The following is a 22,240-nucleotide window of genomic DNA, read 5'->3' on the forward strand; positions in this document are numbered from 1 at the left end:
TCCATGTAAAAGATTACCTGAATGGAACTATTTCAAATCAGTCTACAAATAATTAGCCTTCCAGAATGAAACCCTCTCTCTTACAAATTGAAAAATCAAAAGAAAAAATCTCTTGCTGGTCACAGAAGAACACAGTTTGCAGTACAACAGCTACTTAATTCTGAGAGTTAAGAAAATATTATCTTTTAAAAAAACTTTTTCAGCATTTTTACTTTTGAGGGTCAGAAAAAAATGTCAACTTCTAAAAATGAGTTGAAAGAAATAGATCAAAAGCAACAGAAGACACTTGATATGTAAAGTAGGCATAACAAATGCATTTAGACCTTCCTGCTGCATGACCAAAGGCTTACAAACAAAGTCTTTATCTCACAAAGTGTCTAGCTGTTGGGTTCCAGTTTTGTTTATGTTTTGGTTTTGTTAATAAAGGCTCCATCCCTTCAAAAGGGAGAACAGTCTGCAGGCAAAAAAAACATGACTTGTTATATTCGGAAACAGCTATGCTTACAAATAGTATATAAAAGATACAACACAGAACACTGATTTTAAAACTGTACAAATAAAGATCAATGAAACAATGTTTCACACAAAATATATTTTAAGGCAATGCCTTCCGCTTCACACAGATTATACTATCTTAATGTAATATTTACTGTATCACAAACTGGTTTGAGAACACGTATATCTACAAATGTACCTTTAATTAGCATTTAAATAACAATCAGAAATCTTAAAAGCACCTAGTTGGTTTAGCATTAGGAAACTAAGAGCAAGGCATTCTGATTAAAAATCAATCTACTCTGAAGTCAAAAGGCTGTCTCACAATGTTCAGATCTCCCCCAACAGCAATTCTGTGGGTCCCCAAAAGTTAAAGATTTGTCAGTAATTTTATGGGTTTTTGTCCTTAATTTATCCTTTATTCCAAAGTAAGAAAATTCAGTAATAAAATGCAAATGATGAAAGCATGTATACTTAACAAACATTCTGCACTTTAGTTGCCATCACACAGCCTTTAAATCCATACCAATTTTATGAGGTTTTCCTTAACAGACCAAAAGCATCTAAAAGGTCATCTACCTCAGAACAAAATACCAGTTATTTCCAAACATTTTGAACAGACACCATTGATAGGCCTCAAATCTTAAAAAACAAAACAAACAAAAACCCCAACACACCTAAATAATGAATGCAATATGTTATATAACACAGTTCAACAGATTCCTTTAGCAATTTTGACCATGTAGACACCTAATTTATGTGTAAATCAATTTGAAAATCATGTTCTCTAGAAATTTTGTAAGCAAGAAATGTCTTTGTTTCTAGAAAAAAGAAAAAAAGGCAAATCTACCACTGAAGTCCTTACTTGCCTTCTGATATGACAGACCTAAACTAACTAGCCACAAAAACCCCGAACTATTTCTATGAACATCCTGCTGTGTCACAGTAATCAAGGAAAATGTGCAAAGCCAATTCATATTGTCTTTGTATTCTCTCCTCCATCAGTCAACGCTCGTGAAACATCCCAAAGAACCTCCTCCCTTCCACCCTCTTAAACCCTCCCACCAGCAATATCATTGCGGCAAAAAAACAAAGGAGGGGAGAGGGAAACGGGGGAAAAAAAAAAAAGTGCACACACTAAGAATGAAGGACTGTTTAAGAACTTTTACATCTTAAGCTTTTAGACTCATTTCCAAAATTAGCAAGTATGGCTTGAATAAGAATTGTGCTATAAATGCCAACGATAATTAAGTTAACTTCAGTACTAGAGTATTTTTTAAAAAACATTTAAAGTCTGTGTATTTAGGAGGTGTTACAGTAATTCTTGATAGGTATGTATAACATATGTATAACCACAGGAGCTCTAGAAGATCTTGGTACCGCAATTTACCATAAACAAGATTACTTCCTTGAAAGCTCTCTAGTACTTTGAAACACAGCTGGGCAAAACACACCTGCTTATCGATTTTCCCAATATTTTAATAGGTATTTCAGTTCAAGCCAATGAGTCAGAATAAAAACTGCGAACATTCCAGTAAAATTTGGTTGCAGTGTATTAGGGTTTTACTTTCACCTACGTTTTCTGTACTGTGCCTCCCTCCACAGCCCCACACACAAGTATGTGCAAAAAGCCCCTATCAACTCTCTGAAACTCATCACTTATTGATCTATCATTTTGCGATATTGAGCCTGTGTCCATATAATGATACCCAACAGAGACCACTCTAACTGGACAAGGCATGGAATTAACAGTAATTAAAAAAAAAAAAAAAGACTCCCAAAAACCAGACTCACGCACAAAAAAAACAAAACAAACAAAAACAAAACAAAGGAAAAAAAAAAACCACCCAACCCCACACACCAAACCCTTAGACACATGTTATCTTCTATCCACATATCAAACTAATAGATAATATTGGAGGAAGAGAGGTCAAGTGACTAAAGCCACAGAAGTCTGCAGCAGAATCAAGACCGGAAACCACGTATTATATATTACTAACAAACCAGAAGGGAACATGCTGCTTATTCTCAAAAAAAACCCTGAAGACCTAGTCAATCAAGACTCCCACATTCTTTTTAAATACTTATTTTAAATGTAAACAGAAGTGACTGATAACACAGTAACACTCATATCTTAAATAGCTGGGTATGCCTAGTAAGGTTGGGGATGTTTTTTCATTCATTTTTTATTGTAAATCTTTCTGTACTTACCTGACAGAACCTCAGCCCAGGACTTCAGAGTTCCATTTCCCTGCTACAGTTGATGACACAAGAACACTCTAAAGAAAGCATGGAAGGAGGCTCCCTGGAGCAACTAAAACAGTGCTAATGATGTCATCAACATTCTGAGGTGGAAAGATCTTAATGACCATCTTAACTTCAGTTTGCAACATTTCTAATGAAGATGATTTCTACAGTATCCGTAAGATTAAGACTGCCTAAATTTGTCCTCTTCACCACCACCCCCCCCAAAAAAAGCCCATTGCAATGGATTGTTCATATGTGTAATCCCATTCTGAGTGTTCAGAGACCAAACATTCCTTTTAACCTGTTTAAAACAGAAGTCATTGCTGTATTTTTGGGAAGAAGTGATGGCTAATCACTCCCCACAGAAACAGAGTTATAGAAGCAAAGAATCATAGAACAGCCCAGGTTGGAAGGGACCTCGAAAGATCATCTGGTCCACCCTTTCGAGGGAAAGGGAGCCTAGATAAGATTATCTAGCACCCTGTCCTACTGCATCTTTAAAACTTCCAGCAATGGGGGACTCCATCATGTTCCTGAGGAGGTTGTTCCAGTGAATGATTGTTCTCACTATTAAAAAATAAGTAAGTAAATAAAAAATTCCTTTCTCATGTCGAGATGAAACTTCACCCAGCGCAACTTCTACCCGTTGTCCCTTGTCTTCTCCAAGTGGCTCTTTGGGAACAGAGAGCCTCCGTCCTCTTTGTAGCTGTCCTCTAATATGGGGAGAAATCATTGCAATAAACCCACTATTGAGAATAGTTCTTTCCCTAGAAATTCTGTCGTCTTTCTCAAGAATCAAAGGAATCGTATGGGAGAAAAAATTCATGAGGTGCCAAGAACCAACTCTTCCACAGGAATTAATTTAAATTAAAGGAGCTCAGGAACTCTCAGTATTTTACTCCTAAATTATTTCTCATTTAGATGTTTAATTGCTGCACTCTTCCCTGATTTCTATTTGTAAACAACACTGGTATTTGTTTTTCCCCTTTGTCTTAACATTGTACCCATCACCAAAACTGGATTGAAACTGCTTATATGCAAACATATGCTTTAGAGTACAGATTTTCTTGTTTCCGAGTGACTTAACTAAACCAAAATTAATTTTACAATGCCAGGTCATACAAATAACCAGTAGGCAATAAGTAAAACAAAAATAAACAAATAAATAATAAAATAAATAAAAGAACAAGCACACGTGTTTTAAGATTTCCTCAATTCTCCATAGAAGAAATTTGTATTTGCAGTCTTTAAAGACTAAGCTATTTGAGAAAGGAATTAGGTAGTAATATATTTCACAACATATGCATCCAATCATTATTACAGAATATCATCCCAAAACTAAATTGATACTAGGTCTCAAAATTTAGAAAAACGGTTATTTGAAGCAGAGGGAACAAATGCAATAAAAGTATGTTAGAAGCAGGATCAAACTTGAGGAGGTTGAAAAGAAACTTCCAGCTTCCTCAAATCTCTATGTTGTTCAGAAGACATCCTGTATGTTTGTACTACAGCACCCGCTCAGCAACACAGGTTTTGGCTACCCTGGCACTGGCAGCATGTGGTATTCTTCCCTCTTTGGCTCATTAGGTTCAGATAATCAACTTGGAAAAAGAGCAGACACATCCCTTAAAACTCCGCTGGCAACCCACAAAGCACCCAGTTAAGGTATCGAAACGAGAAATAAACTGAATGAGGTTTTCCTAATATAGTTACCCTGCTTCTTGCAAAGCCTGATAAAATGAAAACTAATTTTGGCACTTCAGTCATTTCAAATTATCACAGTAGTGACTTCTCTATGACTATGCTCTAAAATGGACTGAAAAGAAACAAGTCTTCATTTTTCCCCAAAGCCACAGGGCTATCTATAAAGCTCCTCAAATTCTAGTGTGGTTTCAACTTGGTTTCTTTTTTCTGTTCTCACCCCACACCCTCCTTTCAAACAGGTTTTCAAACTTTATTCTGTCCCCTTCTAAAATACAGCAATTCATGTCTGACCAAGATCTAAAAAAGTTCACTGTCAAGGTACATTCTAAAGAGTGCTTACAGTGTTTTTTTTTACTTATTATTATTAATCATGAGGTTGTTCCTGGTGACTTCCACTGCTGCCAGATAAACTTTTGAACAAAAATTACTTTTGCATTTAAAGTTTTCTGGTTTGCACAATGGAAGCATGAAGGCTTTTATGCACAGTAGTGGTTGCTAAGAGTTCAGAAACTGGCAGCATCTGACATGAATTTTTTTCTGCTTCAGCTACATTTACATCTATTCCACAATACCCTGCCCTGCTCTTGCTGGATTTTTAAAAAGGTAAACTAGAAAACAATGAAAGTTCTGAAGCAGTTAGGTAGCAACGTGTGAAGTACAACCAAAACAGCAGCGACAAAAAAGAACTAATAATTAAGCCCCCGAGTTAAGAGGTATTTGCTTTCCTTCCTTCCCACTGTAATCACAGCTACCTTGTAAGACAAAGTCTATGATCAACAGCATCCTCATCTCTTCTTGAAAACACCAGAACTTCCCTGAGTCCTATATCCAGAAAACTCCACTACTGAAAGTATTTTGATATAGGTTGATGATGCAGAGAAATTAAAATAAAAAAAAAAAGAAAAGAAAAAGAAAAAAAAAAAGAGGTGAAATCAGAACTGAAAAGTATGTTCTAGGGTCATATAAAATCCATAGCAAGAAAGGCACAAGGAAACAGTAATAGTTGTGCCTATCTGATACAGAGCTTCACTTTTCTCCCCCTGCCCTTTTTGAATTGCAGCCATGTATAGCGACTCACTGTTCCACAACTCTTTTGCATGCCTTTTATCACAATTCAGCATTAACATTCTTTTAGAAGAGATTAATAATGTATGTGCAATAATGTATTTTAACTACTTGAATACTAAAAAAAAAAAAAAAAGTCTTTTTTTTTTAATTCTTTACTGAAAATAGCACAAGATGAAATCCATGAGGAGAAGTGATGGGGAGTCTACAAACTACTGTAAAGCAGGCCAATCTGACACACAGTTTACAAGAATTACATTAGTTTACTAATGTTCCAATATTAAATTAACCTTATAATCACAAGTACTGGAGGTCTGAATTTATGATACAGAACATTCCAGTGTTAATAATTCTGATATCAATTGTAGTAACGTGAAAATTTTGTTTAATGTAATCGCTCAAACAGCAAACTAACTACATTAATCTCAATTCACCCACCAAATTTGATCCCCATGTGGTTTATACCCCCCTTCCACCCACACACTGAAAGACAACCGCCCCCCCATCTGAGCCATACCCATGTATAATACACAGAACATAACTGATACAAAAACTCACTTTCACTGGACAACATCTAAAATATGTAAATACCTGTTCCTGCAGGTCGTAGTCATAGCTATCATGCAGCAGAAGACTGAGGACATACCGAGTATAAATCATGGCATCAATGCCACACTTCTCTAGCTCTTGTCCCAGCCAGGTCTGCACTGGACCCAAAGCATGTAGCAGAGACATTTCAGAAAGAGATACAGGGCCTGGATAAGAGCTTGAGGAGCTTTCAGATGGCAAACCATCCACAACAACTGTACAGATAGGGCGCATGAATCTAGGTGGTTGGCATCCTTATAACGTGAAGCATTTTCTGTAGTTGATATTCCGTCGATATCTGGAGGTGATTTTCACTCCAGTAAATAGGAGGGAGGCTTGACTTCTAGGACAATCATTTATATTTCCTGGCAGTTAGCCGTCTAGGGATGAACATCACTCTTCAGGCATGACCAGTGAATAAACTAAATCCTAATAGCAAACACATATGTAGATGTGTTTTTCTACCTTAATTTCACATTGAGGCCAGATGCAAGTCCCCAGCAGGACCTATAAAGAGGAAAAAATAATAAGTTGTGATAATATGTATCCATACATGAATAATATTAAAACAGTGAAAAAAACACCCAATGTAGAAAGCAGTCATTTACATACTGCTTAATCCACATATATAGTACACCTATTCAGTGTCATTTTGAAGAGTAACAGGAATTATTCCAAGTTTAAAGGTGACTTTTAGAAAAGGTACTTTTTAATGCAGGAAGAGAGACTCTTTCATCAAAGACTTCACAACTAATCCGTTGATTGAAATATATGTTTGACCTAGCTTTATGGGAAAGTTGAGATCTTATTACTTTCACTATCAGCTGAAAAAAAACCACTTTGATTAACAAAAAAAAAAATCTATGTTAGTTTGCATAAAGACTGACTGTATATTTTGCATCACTAGAAGACAATATAATCCTACTGGTTTGCAGTGATTTCCCTTTCTGGAAAAGAAAAAAAGTGTCTTGTTTATAAAACACTGAATTTATGAAATTCATCTGGCCAGGAGTTTCATAAATCCTACCACTAAATAGTTGCTATCTTCAGACTTCAGGTTTGGGGTTTTTTTTTTTTTAGTTTCAATATTTGCCGTGCCTCAGGACAGCAAAGCATTTTATCATCCAAAATCTGTCCTCATAAAAATATAAATCTCTGGAATAACTTAAAAAATTTGAGCAAAACATAATTTATCAGTGCCGGAATTAACATTTAACCCTCTTTACAGAAAGCATACGCCAGTCTTACCTGAGAGCTTACACTCTAAACCATATCCTAAAATAAGACAAACCACCCTAAGACTTATACCACCCACAATCCCAAATCAGTATCGATAAGCAAGGGGCAGAAGGTGCAAGCACCACACACATAGGCATTTTGCCCTCTAACCCAGAAGAAGCCAGTCCAAAAAAGGCATTTTTGGACTGGTATGCTGATCAACCACATGCCAATCTGGCATTTGTGTAGGCCTTCTCTCTCCTCTCCAGTTTCTCATCAACAGAAAACAAAGCTCAAATCCTAGCAGGAAAGATCCATTCACTGAAAGGAAACAAAGACTAAAGGATCTAAGCAAAATCTACTGTTTTGTTTCAACCCCACTGCAAGATGACCAACACACTCAAAACAGACGTCACCTAATATAACTATTTCAACTATATACTGTATGCAGCATTTTGCGTGGGCAGCATGTGTTGTGTGGCCAAAGTTGAAAGGTTACAGTTGATACCTATGTCCACACAACAAAAGATCGTAGTTTTTAGGAGCTTTCTTTGCATCACCACCCAGGTACAACTGTATATTCCAGATCTTTACTGAGTCAATTGCGACATCATCAAAAAGAAACCCATTATAATCAGTTGCTACAGAGCTGACAAAACTCTGCTCTACACTACGCTTACTTCTCTGATGGCAATGTTCATTTTGAGAAAGTAAGTAACACAAGAGTATTCAATCTTTGCCAGTAACATGTTTGTATTAGTCAGAATCTCTTAAGTAAGCACAAATAACAGTAGGTAGAAACATCCTGCAAAGGGCCTGGAGGTTACTGCTTCATCACGTAATTAGAGAACAGAAACTATGAGAAAAGTCTAATATTGTAACCAAGATACTCCAAATCGAGAGCCACAAGTCCAAACTCTTATGCAGTCTATATTCTTAATTGTTGAAGAACAACATTCCACTCAAACATCTATTTTGTCCTCCTGTTGGTACTCCACATCACAGCATGTGATGAACACTCTCCCTAAGTCAATGCCACAATCCCAGTCAGCCCCCTAAACCCCATGTTTCAAAGATCTGGGAACACTGACACTCGATTTGTCTTTTTTGAGACACAGAGCAGAACTACCTGAATGTTCAGGAAATCAACAACTTTGACAGAGCTGACAAAGTTACACTGGAAAGGGGAATTATGAAAGGGTGGATGGAGAGGAAAATCGGGGGGGAAAAAGCGAGAAAGTGACCAAACGAGAAATTAATTTATTCTAATTCAGCAGGTCTCCCATAATCTTTTCTTTTACAAAGTGTACATAGAATGGAGACGGACAGCAACCACACATTCCAAGTAGTCTTTGGTTTGCAAAGATACCATCAAAAACAGTCAAGAGAGGTTGGATGGAGAGCACTTGGTTAAGGTGATCACGTTTTTCATTGAAGGTTTTGAGTATCCAATACAGCAAAGCAATGGGCTTCTGGAAATTGAGTTACTTCAATCAAAAGTGACTGCATCAGCAGACAACAGAAGAGCTATAGATGTCACCTACCTAAACTTCTGTAAGGCCTTTAACACGGTCCCACACAACATCCTTGCCACTAAATTGCAGAGATATGGATTTGATGGATGTACTATTAGATGGATAAGGAATTGGCTGGATGGCCATGTCCGAAGAGTTACAGTCAATGGCTCAATGTCCAAGTGGAAACCAGTAATGAGTGGTGTCCCTCTAAGGTCCACACTGGGACCAACACCATTTAATACCTTCATCAATGACATAGTGGGATTGAGCGCACCCTCCGCAAGTTCGCAGGTGACACCAAGCTGAGTGGTGTAATGGATTTGCTTGAGGGAAGGGATGTCATCCAGAGGGACCTTGACAGGCTTGAGGAGTGGGCCCATGCAAACCTCATTAAGTTCAACAAGGCCAAGTGCAAGGTCCTGCACATGGGTCGGAGCAATCCCCAGTATCAATTCAAATTGGGGGATGAATGCATTGAGAGCAGCCTGGCAGAGAAGGACTTGGGGATATTGGTAGATGAAAAATTGGACATGAGCCAGAGCTTGCAGCCCAGAAAGCCAATCGCATCCTGGGCTGCACAAAAAGAAGCGTGGCCAGCAGGTCAAGGGAGGAGATTCTCCCCCTCTACTCCACTCTCGTGAGATCCTGCCTGGAGTACTGCATCCAGCTCTGGGGTCCCCAGTAGAAGACAGACATAGACCTGTTAGAGCAAATTCAGAGGAGGGCCACAAAAATCATCACAGGGATGGAATACCTCTCCTATGAAGAAAGGTTGAGAGGGCTGGGGTTGTTCAGCCTGGAGAAGAGCAGGCTTCGGGGATAGTTTATTGCAGCCTTTCAATACTTAAAGAGGGCTTATAAGAAGCCCTTATAAAGAGGGCTTATAAGAAGAAAGATGGGGACAGACTTTTTATGAGGGCCTGTAGTGACAGGACAAGGGACAATGGTTTTAAACTGAAAGAGGGTAGATTTAGATCGGACATAAGGAAGACATTTTTTACAATGAGGGTGGCGAGACACTGGAACAGCTTGTCCAGAGAAGTTGTGGATGACCTATTTGAAGTGTTCAAGGTCAGGCTGGACAGGGCTTTGAGCAACCTAATCTAGTGAAAGATGTCCCTGCCCAGAGTAGGGGGGGTTGGACTAGATGATCTTTAAAGGTTCCTTCCAACACAAACCATTCTATGGTTCTATGATATAGCAAAGCAAAGGGCTTCTGGATACTGAGTCACTTCAATCAAAACTTACTTAGACACATGGTTTAGATCCTTAGCACCTAGTAAGGACTGAGTTTATGCTTCAGTTTTTCCCTGAATGAGGTGATATGTGGCCTCTCTTTTCTTCCTTAATACTTACTTTCATGAGGCATTTGAGAAATTCGGTTCTTGAGACCTAGGCTGACAAAATCTGATTTACTTTGGCTTACCAGTTAAAGCGTGTCTTGGTTTTTTAAGACGGGGAGGAGAGGAGAGAGACAGCAAGAGAGAGACAGGTTATCACAGGAATTAAGCAGCTCTGGAGCCCTCAGCATAAGAAAGACACGGACCTGTTAGAGCAGGTCCAGAAGAGGGCCACAAAAATGATCGGGGGATGGAACACCTCTCCTGTGAAGAAAGGCTGAGACAGTTGGGGTTGTTCAGCCTAGAGAAGTGTCCTGGTTTCAGCAGGGATAGAGTTGGTTTCCTTCCTAGTAGCTGGTACAGTGCTGTGTTTTGGATTTAGGGTGAGAACAATGTTGATAACTCACCGATGTTTTAGTTGTTGCTAGGTAGTGTTTACACTAGTCAAGGACTTTTCAGCTTCCCATGCTCTACTGACTGAACAGGCTGGAGGTGCACAAGAAGCTGGGAGGGGGCACAGCCAGGACAGCTGACCGAAACTGGCCAAAGGGATATTCCATACCATGTGACGTCATGCTCAGTATATAAAGCTGGGGGAAGAAGAAGGAAGGGGGGGACGTTTGGAGTGATGGCGTTTGTCTTCCCAAGTAACCGTTACGCGTGATGGAGCCCTGCTGTCCTGGAGATGGCTGAACACCTGCCTGCTGATGGGAAGCAGTGAATGAATTCCTTGTTTTGCTTTGCTTGTGTGTGCGGCTTTTGCTTTACCTATTAAACTGTCTTTATCTCAACCCACGAGTTTTTCTCACTTTTACCCTTCCAATTCTCTCCCCCATCCCACCGGGGGGGAGTGAGCGAGCGGCTGCGTGGTGCTCAGTTGCCGACTGAGATTAAACCACGACAAGAAGAGAAGGCTTTGGGGAGACTTTCTTGCAGCCTATCAGTACTTAAAGGGGGCTTATAAAAAAGACGGCGGAAAACTTTTTAGCAGGGCCTGTTGCGACAGGACAAGGGGGAATGGCTTTAAACTAAAGGGGGGTAGATTTAGACCAGATAGAAGGAAGACATTTTTTACGCTGAGGGTGGTGAAACACTGGCACAGGTTGCCCCGAGAGGTGGTGGATGCCCCATCCCTGGAAACATTCAAGGTCAGGTTGGACGGGGCTCTGAGCAACCTGATCTAGAATCACAGAATCTAGTTGAAGATGTCCCTGCCCACAGCAGGGGGGTTGGACTAGATGACCTTTAAAGGTCCCTTCCAACCCAAACTATTCTATGATTCTAAGAAATGAGACAACAACAAAATTTCTAAGATGTTCAAATATTATAGCCCACCTTTTTTGAATATCATAGAATCATAGAATCATTAAGGTTGGAAAAGACCTCTAAGATCATCGAGTCCAACCATCAACCCCACACCACCATGCCCACTAAACCATGTCCCTACGCGCCTCATCTACACGTCTTCTAAATACTTCCAGGGATGGGGACTCCACCACTTCCCTGGGCAGCCTGTTCCAATGTTTAACCACTCTTTCAGGAAAGACATTTTTCCTCACGTCCAAACTAAACCTCCCCTGGCGCAACTTGAGGCCATTTCCTCTCGTCCTATTGCTTGTTACTTGGGAGAAGAGACCGACACCCACCTTGCTACAACCTCCTTTCAGGTAGTTGTGGAGAGTGATGAGGTCTCCCCTGAGCCTCCTTTTCTCCAGGCTAAACAACCCCAGTTCCCTCAGCCGCTCCTCATCAGACTTGTTCTCCAGACCCCTCACCAGCCTCGTTGCCCTTCTCTGGACACGCTCCAGCACCTCGACGTCCTTCTTGTAGTGAGGGGCCCAAAACTGAACACAGTATTCGAGGTGCGGCCTCACCAGGGCCGAGTACAGGGACACGATCACTTCCCTACTCCTGCTGGCCACGCTATTTCTGATACAGGCCAGGATGCCATTGGCCTTCCTGGCCGCCTGGGCACACTGCCGGCTCATGTTCAGCCGGCTGTCGACCAACACCCCCAGGTCCTTCTCTGCTGGGCAGCTTTCCAGCCACTCTTCCCCAAGCCTGTAGCACTGCATGGGGTTGTTGTGGCCGAAGTGCAGGACCCGGCACTTGGCCTTGTTGGATCTCATACAGTTGGCCTGGGCCCATCGATCCAGCCTGTCCAGATCCCTCTGCAGAGCCTTCCTACCCTCGAGCAGATCAACACTCCCGCCCAACTTGGTGTCGTCTGCAAACTTACTGAGGGTGCACTCGATCCCCTCATCCAGATCATCGATAAAGATATTAAACAAGACCGGCCCCAGAACTGAGCCCTGGGGAACACCGCTCGTGACCAGCCACCAACTGGATTTGACTCCATTCACCACAACTCTCTGGGCCCTTTTGAATATCATATTCAATTACCCATTTTAACATTATTTTATGTTTCAAAATATATACATGATATAAAAACTGGAAATCTGAAGAAAATTCTGAAATAATATTTGAGAGTTCTCATTTTACAACTGTCTCAAGTACTTTGTTTCACAGAAAGTCTTAAACATATTTCCATTGTTTTAGAATTCACAAGATTTCATGCAAACTGAGTATTTTCCCATCCCAGTACTAGAGAGAGGCTTTCCATATCAAATTAATACAAGTCACTCAAAGAGCAAACATTTCTAATAGAAGTGAAGCTCGATTTTAGAGACAACATTTTCTGACAAATAAATTATCATCCCTTTTTAATCTTTTTCACACTGTCTTGTTGAAAGTAACTTTCTCCTCACAATGACCACAGCTAATCTGAACAGGGAGACTACAATACAGCCTAAGTAATTAGTGCAAGGCTAGTTATTTTAACTACCAGTTTGGAAAGAATTCTCCATTTCCCGCTATAAAATATGATGGAGGGACATGCCTTATAATGAAAATTACCAGATAAAAATTTACACATCTCTATCAATAGTTTGTGAAAACTACTGATTACTTACAAATCCTAAAGTCAAAAATATATGATGAAATTCTTTCAAAAGAATTTCTACGTACTCCACTTCCTAGTAGAATTTTTCCTTTTAAGTAACCTTCAGTTTTTGTAATACTAATCAATGACCTTAACACAGTCACTGTTAGGTAAGCTGTCAACAGCTTAACAACTATAGGCACAAAAAGCCAATTTATGAAGTGTCTTGTAAAGGAATGAGAATACAATATTGTGTAAACACACTTATTTTACAACTTAGACTACCTTAGAATACTCACTCTTTCTCAAAATTCTACTCAGTGTGGTAGTCACTAAACATTCTTTTGACCTAAAATAGACAGCAGAAGACAAAAACTGAGTTTTAGTCTCCTGAAATCTAGTTATGGAAAAGCAACAACTTTAAATAATCTATAGCAAGAAACAGGAAGGAGGATCAATGGTATAGAAACTGAAGCTGGAACACTCCAGGTCTGTTCCCTACAACAGAGTTGTTCTTGCATGGTAAATAACCTTTTTTGAAGACTAAATAATCCTGGTCTTCCCTTTAAGTGAAATGGAATATGAGTGTTATCATAACAAATACATAAAATAATTTTAAAAAATTTAAAAAATTTATATAAAGAGTGTCTTGGTAATACAATGAGACCCACACAAACACCTTCTTGTGACAGTTGTGTCTACAGCAATACAGCATTATAGTGTAAAATTACGCTAAGATTACCAAAGAGTGCAGTAAAAGAAAGATGTAATTAAACCACTCTTCAGTGAAGCCTGATACAAGCCCAACAAGAAAGTGCTAGCATATGTAACTGTTCTTATCAAACTATCAACAGAAAGAGTAGATTGGCTAAAAGCTCATGCCAAGCAAGACATTTCCACGTCTTTAACAGCTTTTCTTCTCCATAATTCACTCTCATACAAAAAATAAGTTCTTTTAAGGAGCTTAAGAGTAAGTCCTTTTTTTCCAGTTGTTTCTAATCTTGGAAAACAGTGACCAAAGGCAAACCACAAAACTCACTGAATTAACCTAAGGTAACTTCATCTGTATTTTATCAGCACCAAGAGGCCTCTGAAAATTATGTATCCATACAGCAAAGTTCTGAACAAACATTTTTTGTAAATGAAAAAAAAAAAAGTAGACTTAATGCTTTAACAAGCTTTCTTAAAGATATACCTACTATCAAGTCTTAAAATAACAGGAAACACTGGAATAGGAAAGTAAATCCATACCCCTTACTACTGTCCTTTCAGGTAAACTAAATGTCCACAGACTATTTCTTGGAGATCATAGAAAGGTAACTTAAAAAGGAAGCAAATTGTCCGCAGGCTTAAATTCGCTACACTGGGGTCTATACTCTCACTGGAAAAAAAATTACAGGATCTACATATTGAAGGAAGTTGAAAGCTAACATATTATTTATTTCTATAATCTACACATAAAGTCTCTCAAGCCTCGAAGTTACTCTTTACACATTTTGATACATCTACTACAGAGAAGTCAATCTTTTAGATTGACTTAGAAGTCAATCTCTACAGATGCTACCTTTTTCCTTCCTTCCATTCCCCAAAGGGATAACATTAGTGTTTCCAGTGCTTCATTCTGCCTACTGTTATATGTTAACAATTAGACCAAACACATTCTCACACAATAGTTAAGTCGTAACTGCTGTTTTATACAAAGTTTCCTCTATTATTCTGTGACATATGCCAGTACATTACATAGTTTACAATTAACAGCTCTCATTTTCAAAAGTTTTTTTTTTTTCCCTGCTACGGTCTTTGACAATGTATGACAATTTTTCAAAGAAAAAGAAGATTATAGAATTCTTTCTTTTTTTTTTTTTTTAATGTGGATATAAGTGTCCACATTTTTTAACCAGGACAAAGTTTTTTAGAAGTAGTATTTTTTCCCCAGAATGGCTGTATTAAAAGCAAGTAATCCTCTCCCTGACAACTACATACAGCAAAAATATGCAAATCCTAATTAGTATAAATCCAAGTGAAATTTTAACGAGTTTGGTCAATAACGTACTAAAATCACATATTCACTTCAGTAAATTTCAGTCCCCTCTAGAAGACTGATAATCAAAAGCACAGTCACATCGTATGATGGTAACAGAAGTCCAAAATTGTTCTTATATATTTTGGAGGAATCAGCAATTTTACCATCATTTCTTTTGTTTCTTTCAGTGAAAAATCTAAACAAATCCTTAACATACAAACCAAACGGCCACACACTGGGAAGGGCACTGTCAGTGCCCAGAAACAAAGCCTATTTAAAATCTAGTGAACAATGGGATCTGTGTCCTTAATAAATTTCGCATGGCATTTAAAAGACATGTGAATTCAGAAGGAGAAGGAGTTGTTATTTTTTAATCACATTCCTCAACAATCTAAGAAATTTGGCTGTATAGTCTTCAGAGCAAGGACGGCTTTTTTATGTGTTGGTGATGTTAGATGTTATTGTACCACAAACAGCAGAGCAGGGACTTGATTCATGACCAAGGCACTGAAACACTACCATAAAACAAAAAAATTGATAATGCCTATGCTATAAACAAACCTCTCCCTCCATCCCAGTTCAGACAATTTCTGCCACAAAGCTTCAGAAGCGCTGCCATGCTATGAGAAACACAGAATAAAACACCTGGCTGGAATCAAAGCAAGGAACACTAGAAGTGGTTGGAAGCATAAAAGCAGCTCTGTGAATTAACTTTTACATATACATAGAATTTCCTTTTTTAAGAAGCATTCTTGGGAAGTGCAAGAGTGATACAATCTCATTTGTCATGGATATATGTTTTACGGTTGACTGATGTCTAATGAGGTTGGGCTTATGCTATGGTTCTGGTGTAACTCAGTCAAGTCAGAGAACCCACAGAGGGGACAGAAAACAGTCTGTGGGCGTTACTGCAGGGTTTTTTTTTTTCTTGTAAATCTGCAAGCTTACTTTCATAACACTTATCCAAATGAAAATCTGAAGCTGCTAATCCTGTATAAAAGCTTAATGGAATTACTCAAAGGATTCAAGAGCTACCATGTAAGCCTCATTTACTTAGGTTAGGAAAGAAAAAGAACAGAGATATAACCAAGATGACACCAGGGGAGTCACCAGCACAGTTCTGTAGGATTCTGCACTGGGACCTACATTGCTTAACAAATTTGTAAATGATCTAGAAGATGGGATGGGTGACACAGTTAAGCTACCAAATGACAGCAAGCTATTAGGGATAGTGAATACAAAATAACTGAAAAGATGCAGGAGGACCTTATGAAACTGGACTGGGCGATAAAAAGGCAAACAAAATTCAGCATAGATAAACTTGAAATGAGACAGAGAAGGAATAATAACCTCATGCTATTAATACATAGAACAATGAGTTGTGAGCTGACTATTAATCCCAAGATCTATTTCCTAAGTAGTATGTTATCTATTTCATGAAACTGTAACCTCAAACCCAGCAGTAGTCAAAAGAGCAAATCACAGAACAAAACTAAAGTCATCTTTGTGTCACTGAATTAATGTTTTGCGCGCATATTGTACATAACATGCAATCCTGGTCCTGTAACATCAAAGAAGACGTGTCTCTCCATGGATAGAGATTGACTGTTCAATGTGTTTTTTTTAATAGAAAGTACCAACAAGTCAGTAAGAGCTAAGTACAAAACTTCACACAACAGGTACTAGGAATTCCTTGCCAAAAGATACCGAGGACTCAAAAAAAAAAAAAAAAAAAAAAAAAAAAAAAGAGAGATGGGCTTCAAAGGAAATTGAAGAGAGATCCCTTGAGAGTTTCCAACTAGACAAACCACATCAGGCTCAGAAAATCCCCTAGACTGAAAATAGTGTGAGGCTGAGGGAGTATTCAGGAGAGGTATCATATATACTCTCCCTGTCCTTTTTCATCCCTAACAGCTCACTTACAGATGCTGTTGCAGACAAGTACTGGATCTGACAAAGCCTTTGTCTGAACCAGTACAGCTGTTCTTATAAAACATTCATGTTCACCATAATACAAGCCCAACACTTCAAAAAACAGTAGCTGGAGGAGTTCAATTAGCTGATCCACTCACAGGGCTGCACATTATTAACATATATGAACTTTGTTACAAGATGTCAGAACATCAATCCTGTCAGAGAACAAAAACCGAGCTATGGGAAACAACTGTTAATGGACTGCAGAATTAGCAGGTAAGGCACCTACACTAGGGGTTCAGCTGCATATCCAAGACCCCAAATTCTCAGTAACCTGAACATTCTCCGCTTCCTCAAAACAAACATGTAATATAAGCTGGAAAATGTACAGTTTGTAAGTTAAAAAAAGAAAAAGGCAAGATGGAAAGAGGAAAAAGCATGACCAAGCAGCAAAACCTACAAACACTGTGAAGAACAGTCACAGCATACCATGCCCACCACATACCAAAACCTCATCACTTTATAGAATTGTAAGAAGGTCTGAAAGTGGCTTCATAAACAGACTCTTTTGAAAGGGTTCCTATTACATATAGCAGACTTGTAAGAAGCATCTTTATATTGTAGATACCTAAGAAGTAGTTCTTCACTACAGGTAATATGACTTAAAAATGTAATTAATAAGCCCTAATAGTTGGCAAGTTTTGCAGATCATGGTTCAATAGATGCCTTGATAATTTAATAAGCAAATTTTACCTTCAAGACAGAAGTATTGTTATTTCTTAGCATCATTCAGGAAACTGTTTCAGGAAGTCAAGACTCAATATTAAAGATGTATTAAAAAAAAAATCAAAAGCAAGCACTTTGCTCTGCAGCACATAGCCACCACTTCCATTTCAACAAACATAAGGGAGCCCAGAGCATTTCCGACAAAATAAAACTTGACAAATAAAACAACTGCTGGTACTACAGTTTGTTGTGCAGTTGTACCAGATAAGTGTAAGTACAGCACATCTGTAACCTGCACCCCCCCCAACCCAAAGCATCATGTCTCCAGAAATTTCAGTATTAATTTTAAGAAGGGCTTACAACTATTAAAAACACCTTCAAACATCGATCAGACTTAATAAATTGAAAAATATTTATACACTGTCTGAATCTAGAGGAGTGAAATACTGCTTCACTGATTTCAAATGCCCAGCTGTCATTAACAATGGCAACATTTACATTATTTTAGTAAGAATTTGTCCAAACAAGGTTATCCAATTACCAGTACAGTCCTAATAATTCCATTATATTCTTAAAAAACAATGAACATAAACTGCCATGGGAAATTTTTTTTTCCAGTTTAGTTTGTTACTGTCCAGATTGGATTTTGAACTAAATTTCAAGCTTGCTCAAAACTGGTGTTTGAACTAAATTTTACTCCTTTGTTTAAATGAGACTACTTTTTTTTTAAATCCCACCTGAAAAAAAGAAAAACGTACACATACCACGTAACTTGGAAATATGGTAATTTTTTGTAAGTTTAAAAATACAAACGGGCATCTAATGACAAGGAATTTAAGTAAATATTTTTCACATTAAAAATGAACTTAAAACAATGCTGCATATAACTGACAAAATTTGAAGTAATTACTACTATTGCCAGCACAAGTACCAGTTTGCAAAAAACAGAAGTGACGGTTTTAATACCAGCAGTAAGTAGCTTTCAAGAGAACAACACCAGCAGCAGCATCTTGACAGAGGAACCTGTGTGGCTGACAACTCAATGGCTAGTTAGAGTAACACAAACTGCACCGCAACTCCATACTGCCACCAAGAGAGGATGTTCTACCGTTTCTCCCATCGTCCCTTCCTAGCGTTCTCACCCTTTTGTCCTTGTACTTAACCCATCTACTGTGTGGTTGCAGGGACAAACTGGATCAGTTTGTTCTAAATGGAAAAAAACTCATTTTTGGTGGGCCAGTCTTCAAAAAATACAAATAACCGATCAACTCACCCCATTGCCACAAAATTTCTACATCTGGCATAAGAAAGGAAGTGGGGTTGCCCCTTTCAGCAGCAGCCCACTGTTAGATCCACTTACGTATAACAAGAAAACATTAGGAAGGCAGAGTTCAGAAACTACATTTTAGCTAATTCAGATGCCAGTCTTTCAGACCACCACTACTCTTTGGAACATGAAATGTGGAAGCCAATCCAGGTACTTCAACAGATATGATATGTACTTCCAAGATTTTTACAGAAATTCCCTACCAACCCATGCAACTGTACCCCATACTTATATCATTCAGCAGATTCAGCCTCAAAACAAACAGAATCCCACCACAACAGCAGCCTGGAGATGACAAAGAAATTACTGGTTTCTTCAAGTTTGGTAAGAGAGAGGCAAGTGTTGCACTGTAACTAGCCCAGAGTATTACGGATCACTGAAGCGTGGAGAACCCAAGAGAAACAGTGAGTGCTAATGCAGAAGGGAGCATATGTACACCTCAAAAACGTAGACGTTGCCTCAGCTCATACTTTACAGTACTCTGTAACCGTTGGTGTAATTTCAGTATCACCGACATCAGGTTTCAGACTGTTCTGTTACATTTCTTTTTACCATTGAAGAGATTGGTATGATTTAAGCTTTCCAATTTAAAATTGCAGATCTTATCAGCATACCAGTGCAAAGCCAGTGACAAACATCTTGCGCTCTCCTGTTTACCTCAAGCCTATCACACACAGAGATTGCCTGATGGATTGCTACAGGGCCTGAGAGGTCCTGGGGAGAAATACCTGTCTAGCTGTAACTTCAAGGAGGAGACAGTCTTTTTTGTTCAGTCCCATGAGAATCTTCACAGGGACACTATTTATCAAAAGCTGTATCTTTTACTATGTATGCAACCAACAGACCACACGCCGTTGATTACCATCATCATACTTCAATAACTCTTTCTCAGGTTTACAGAAACATAAATGGAGCTAATAAAAACCAAAAACAAATATAACTAAGATCACAAAGGATGCACAAATTTTAAGCTCACTAAGACTTCAGGACTTTTAGCACATAAAATCTGTAAGCTTTCTACTACTTGTATCTCACTATATTTACTAGCCTTTCTATCACCTAGAATATATGCAGGGCTTAACAACGCAACAGAGGATGCAGTCAAGTAAAGGAAAGATCAGATACATGCTCTCGACTATTTTGATCACTCTCCTTCCTGCCCTCTTGATGTCTTTGATTTACCCAACTTTTAGAGCAGTTCGAACTACCTGTTACAAACAGCTATTTGCCTGCGTTTGAACTCCCTTCCCAAGTGGGATGGTAAAGGCTTGGAGGCCTGAGCGCCAAGTTACCTGTGCGTCCATTAAAACAGACTTGCTTCCAGTTTCATAACATCTCAGTGGGTAGACACAGACACCAGTGTGCCCCAACAGGTGTTGCCAGCCTCCTCCGAGGCACAGGCAGCCACCAGAAGGTACCATCCCCCAGGCCACCAGTGGAGCCACCCTGATAAAATATGCAGTGCTCTTCACATCAGCTGGAACACTACTGCAGCACCAAGTAGCCCAGTGGCCGCTCTTTTAGCGCAACCATATAGGATTTATTTCAATTAATATACAATTTATTCTTAGGCATACATTGCATCTCTCAGTTGGGGAGGGAAAAGGAGAATGAATTATGAATTCCAAAGATCCAACAACCCCTGCCTATTTAAAGGCTATGGTATTTCTCCAGCTATTTATACTTCCAAAGTTAATAATCCAGCTGTATATAAACCTCTAAACAGTTAATGACCACACTACACACTTTATTTTGTTAACTTCTTTAATTTGTATGAAGGTCTTCTCTGAATGCTTACAACTGAAGTTTTCTATACTTGGTCTGCGATTCAAGGAGTTAATGACTACCTTTTTGAAAAGCTTAAAATAGCCTCATGAAGGGTTTAAAAACAAATAAACTATTGCCTAACTAGACAGTCTTTTCAACTACTCTTTTCATTAAAAAAAAAAAAAAAAAGATGTTATCATAAACTCAGCTGGAAGTCACATATAGACAATGTTTTCATTTATAACTCTGTAAAAACACAGAATATGTGTCAGCCACAAGAGGCTCAGTAATCGCAGAGTTCTGACAAGTTGAATTTGCAACTATGACTTAACCAGCACAGAAGATATTGACTTTGCAGCAAGGAAAATATGGCAGACCTACAAAGGAAATTGTTTCAAATGCTTTCCTCCTGCACTTCTACTACCTCTAATTTTTAATCCAAAATGTTAGTAAATTAAATTCTATACATTTATGAAATTGAGATCAGAAGTAGGAGACCGCAATTTTGAACAGAGTAACAATTCACATGAAAGAATACATATTTTAGCACTTGAGTGCATTTGCATAGGCATTGTTTGTTCAGTTTATGTTTTAAGACCATCAGGAAAACAATTTTTTCTTCTTTTTTCATAAAAACAGTGGTGGTATTTGTTGCCATATCATATCTCCACTTTTATGGTTAAGCATGTTGCTTAAAAATGCTATTGCTTATTTTAAAAAAATAGTTTACAAACTGAGCAGGTAGGACAGGTTAATATTGCTCTTAAAATAATAAATTTGCTGTTTGCTACTTCAAATGACAGCTGGAAATCTTACTTTACTAAAATGCAAAATATTTAACTATCACCACCAGAAAACCTCTTAGAAAAACAGGTCAGCATTATGTTACTTCTCTTCAAGGAAGTTACTGTACTGTTAACCAAGGCATTTCTTTCACAACTCAAGAACAAAGTTACTAAAAACTGGAACTCTGAGGTTTCTCTCGAGCTGATAAGATATCCTGTTCAGAGAAGCTGGTGAAAAAATGATCAACATAAATATGAAAATTAAACTAATATCTGGGCTTACAGAAACATCTTAAAACTCTTGTGTCACCCCACACAATTCAACATGAATTCCAGCAAAGCAGCTAAAAAAGCTTCAATAAAACAAGAATTCCTATAGGTAAATCTGTTTCACTGTTAAGTGCAATAGTCAAATAAGCAGCAGGGTGAACTTCTACCCCATAAGACAGAACCAGGAGAATAGGAAGTCACTCAACAGCAACCTTTAGCTAATTAGTAACAGTCATTATCTCAAAATCTTCAGCCAGCAGAATTAAAATATCATGAAACAGTAAAAGTTTTTCCTGGAGTTTCATAAGTAAAG

The 22,240-nt window shown here is 38.4% G+C and overlaps 1 protein-coding gene across 2 annotated transcripts in view; it reads right to left on the reverse strand.

The window, feature by feature from the left end:
- KIAA0232 (KIAA0232 ortholog) overlaps nt 1-22,240 on the reverse strand; it is a 74,708-nt gene that overhangs the window by 46,905 nt on the left and 5,563 nt on the right. For both annotated transcript variants that reach the window (XM_076335899.1, XM_076335898.1), the window contains exon 2: nt 6,103-6,606. In XM_076335899.1, the coding sequence (XP_076192014.1) occupies nt 6,103-6,333 (231 nt within the window). In that variant the 5' untranslated portion in view covers nt 6,334-6,606. The remainder of the gene's footprint in view (nt 1-6,102; nt 6,607-22,240) is intronic.

This window comes from Aptenodytes patagonicus, chromosome 4 (genome assembly GCF_965638725.1).
Source record: "Aptenodytes patagonicus chromosome 4, bAptPat1.pri.cur, whole genome shotgun sequence".
NCBI lineage: Eukaryota > Metazoa > Chordata > Aves > Sphenisciformes > Spheniscidae > Aptenodytes > Aptenodytes patagonicus.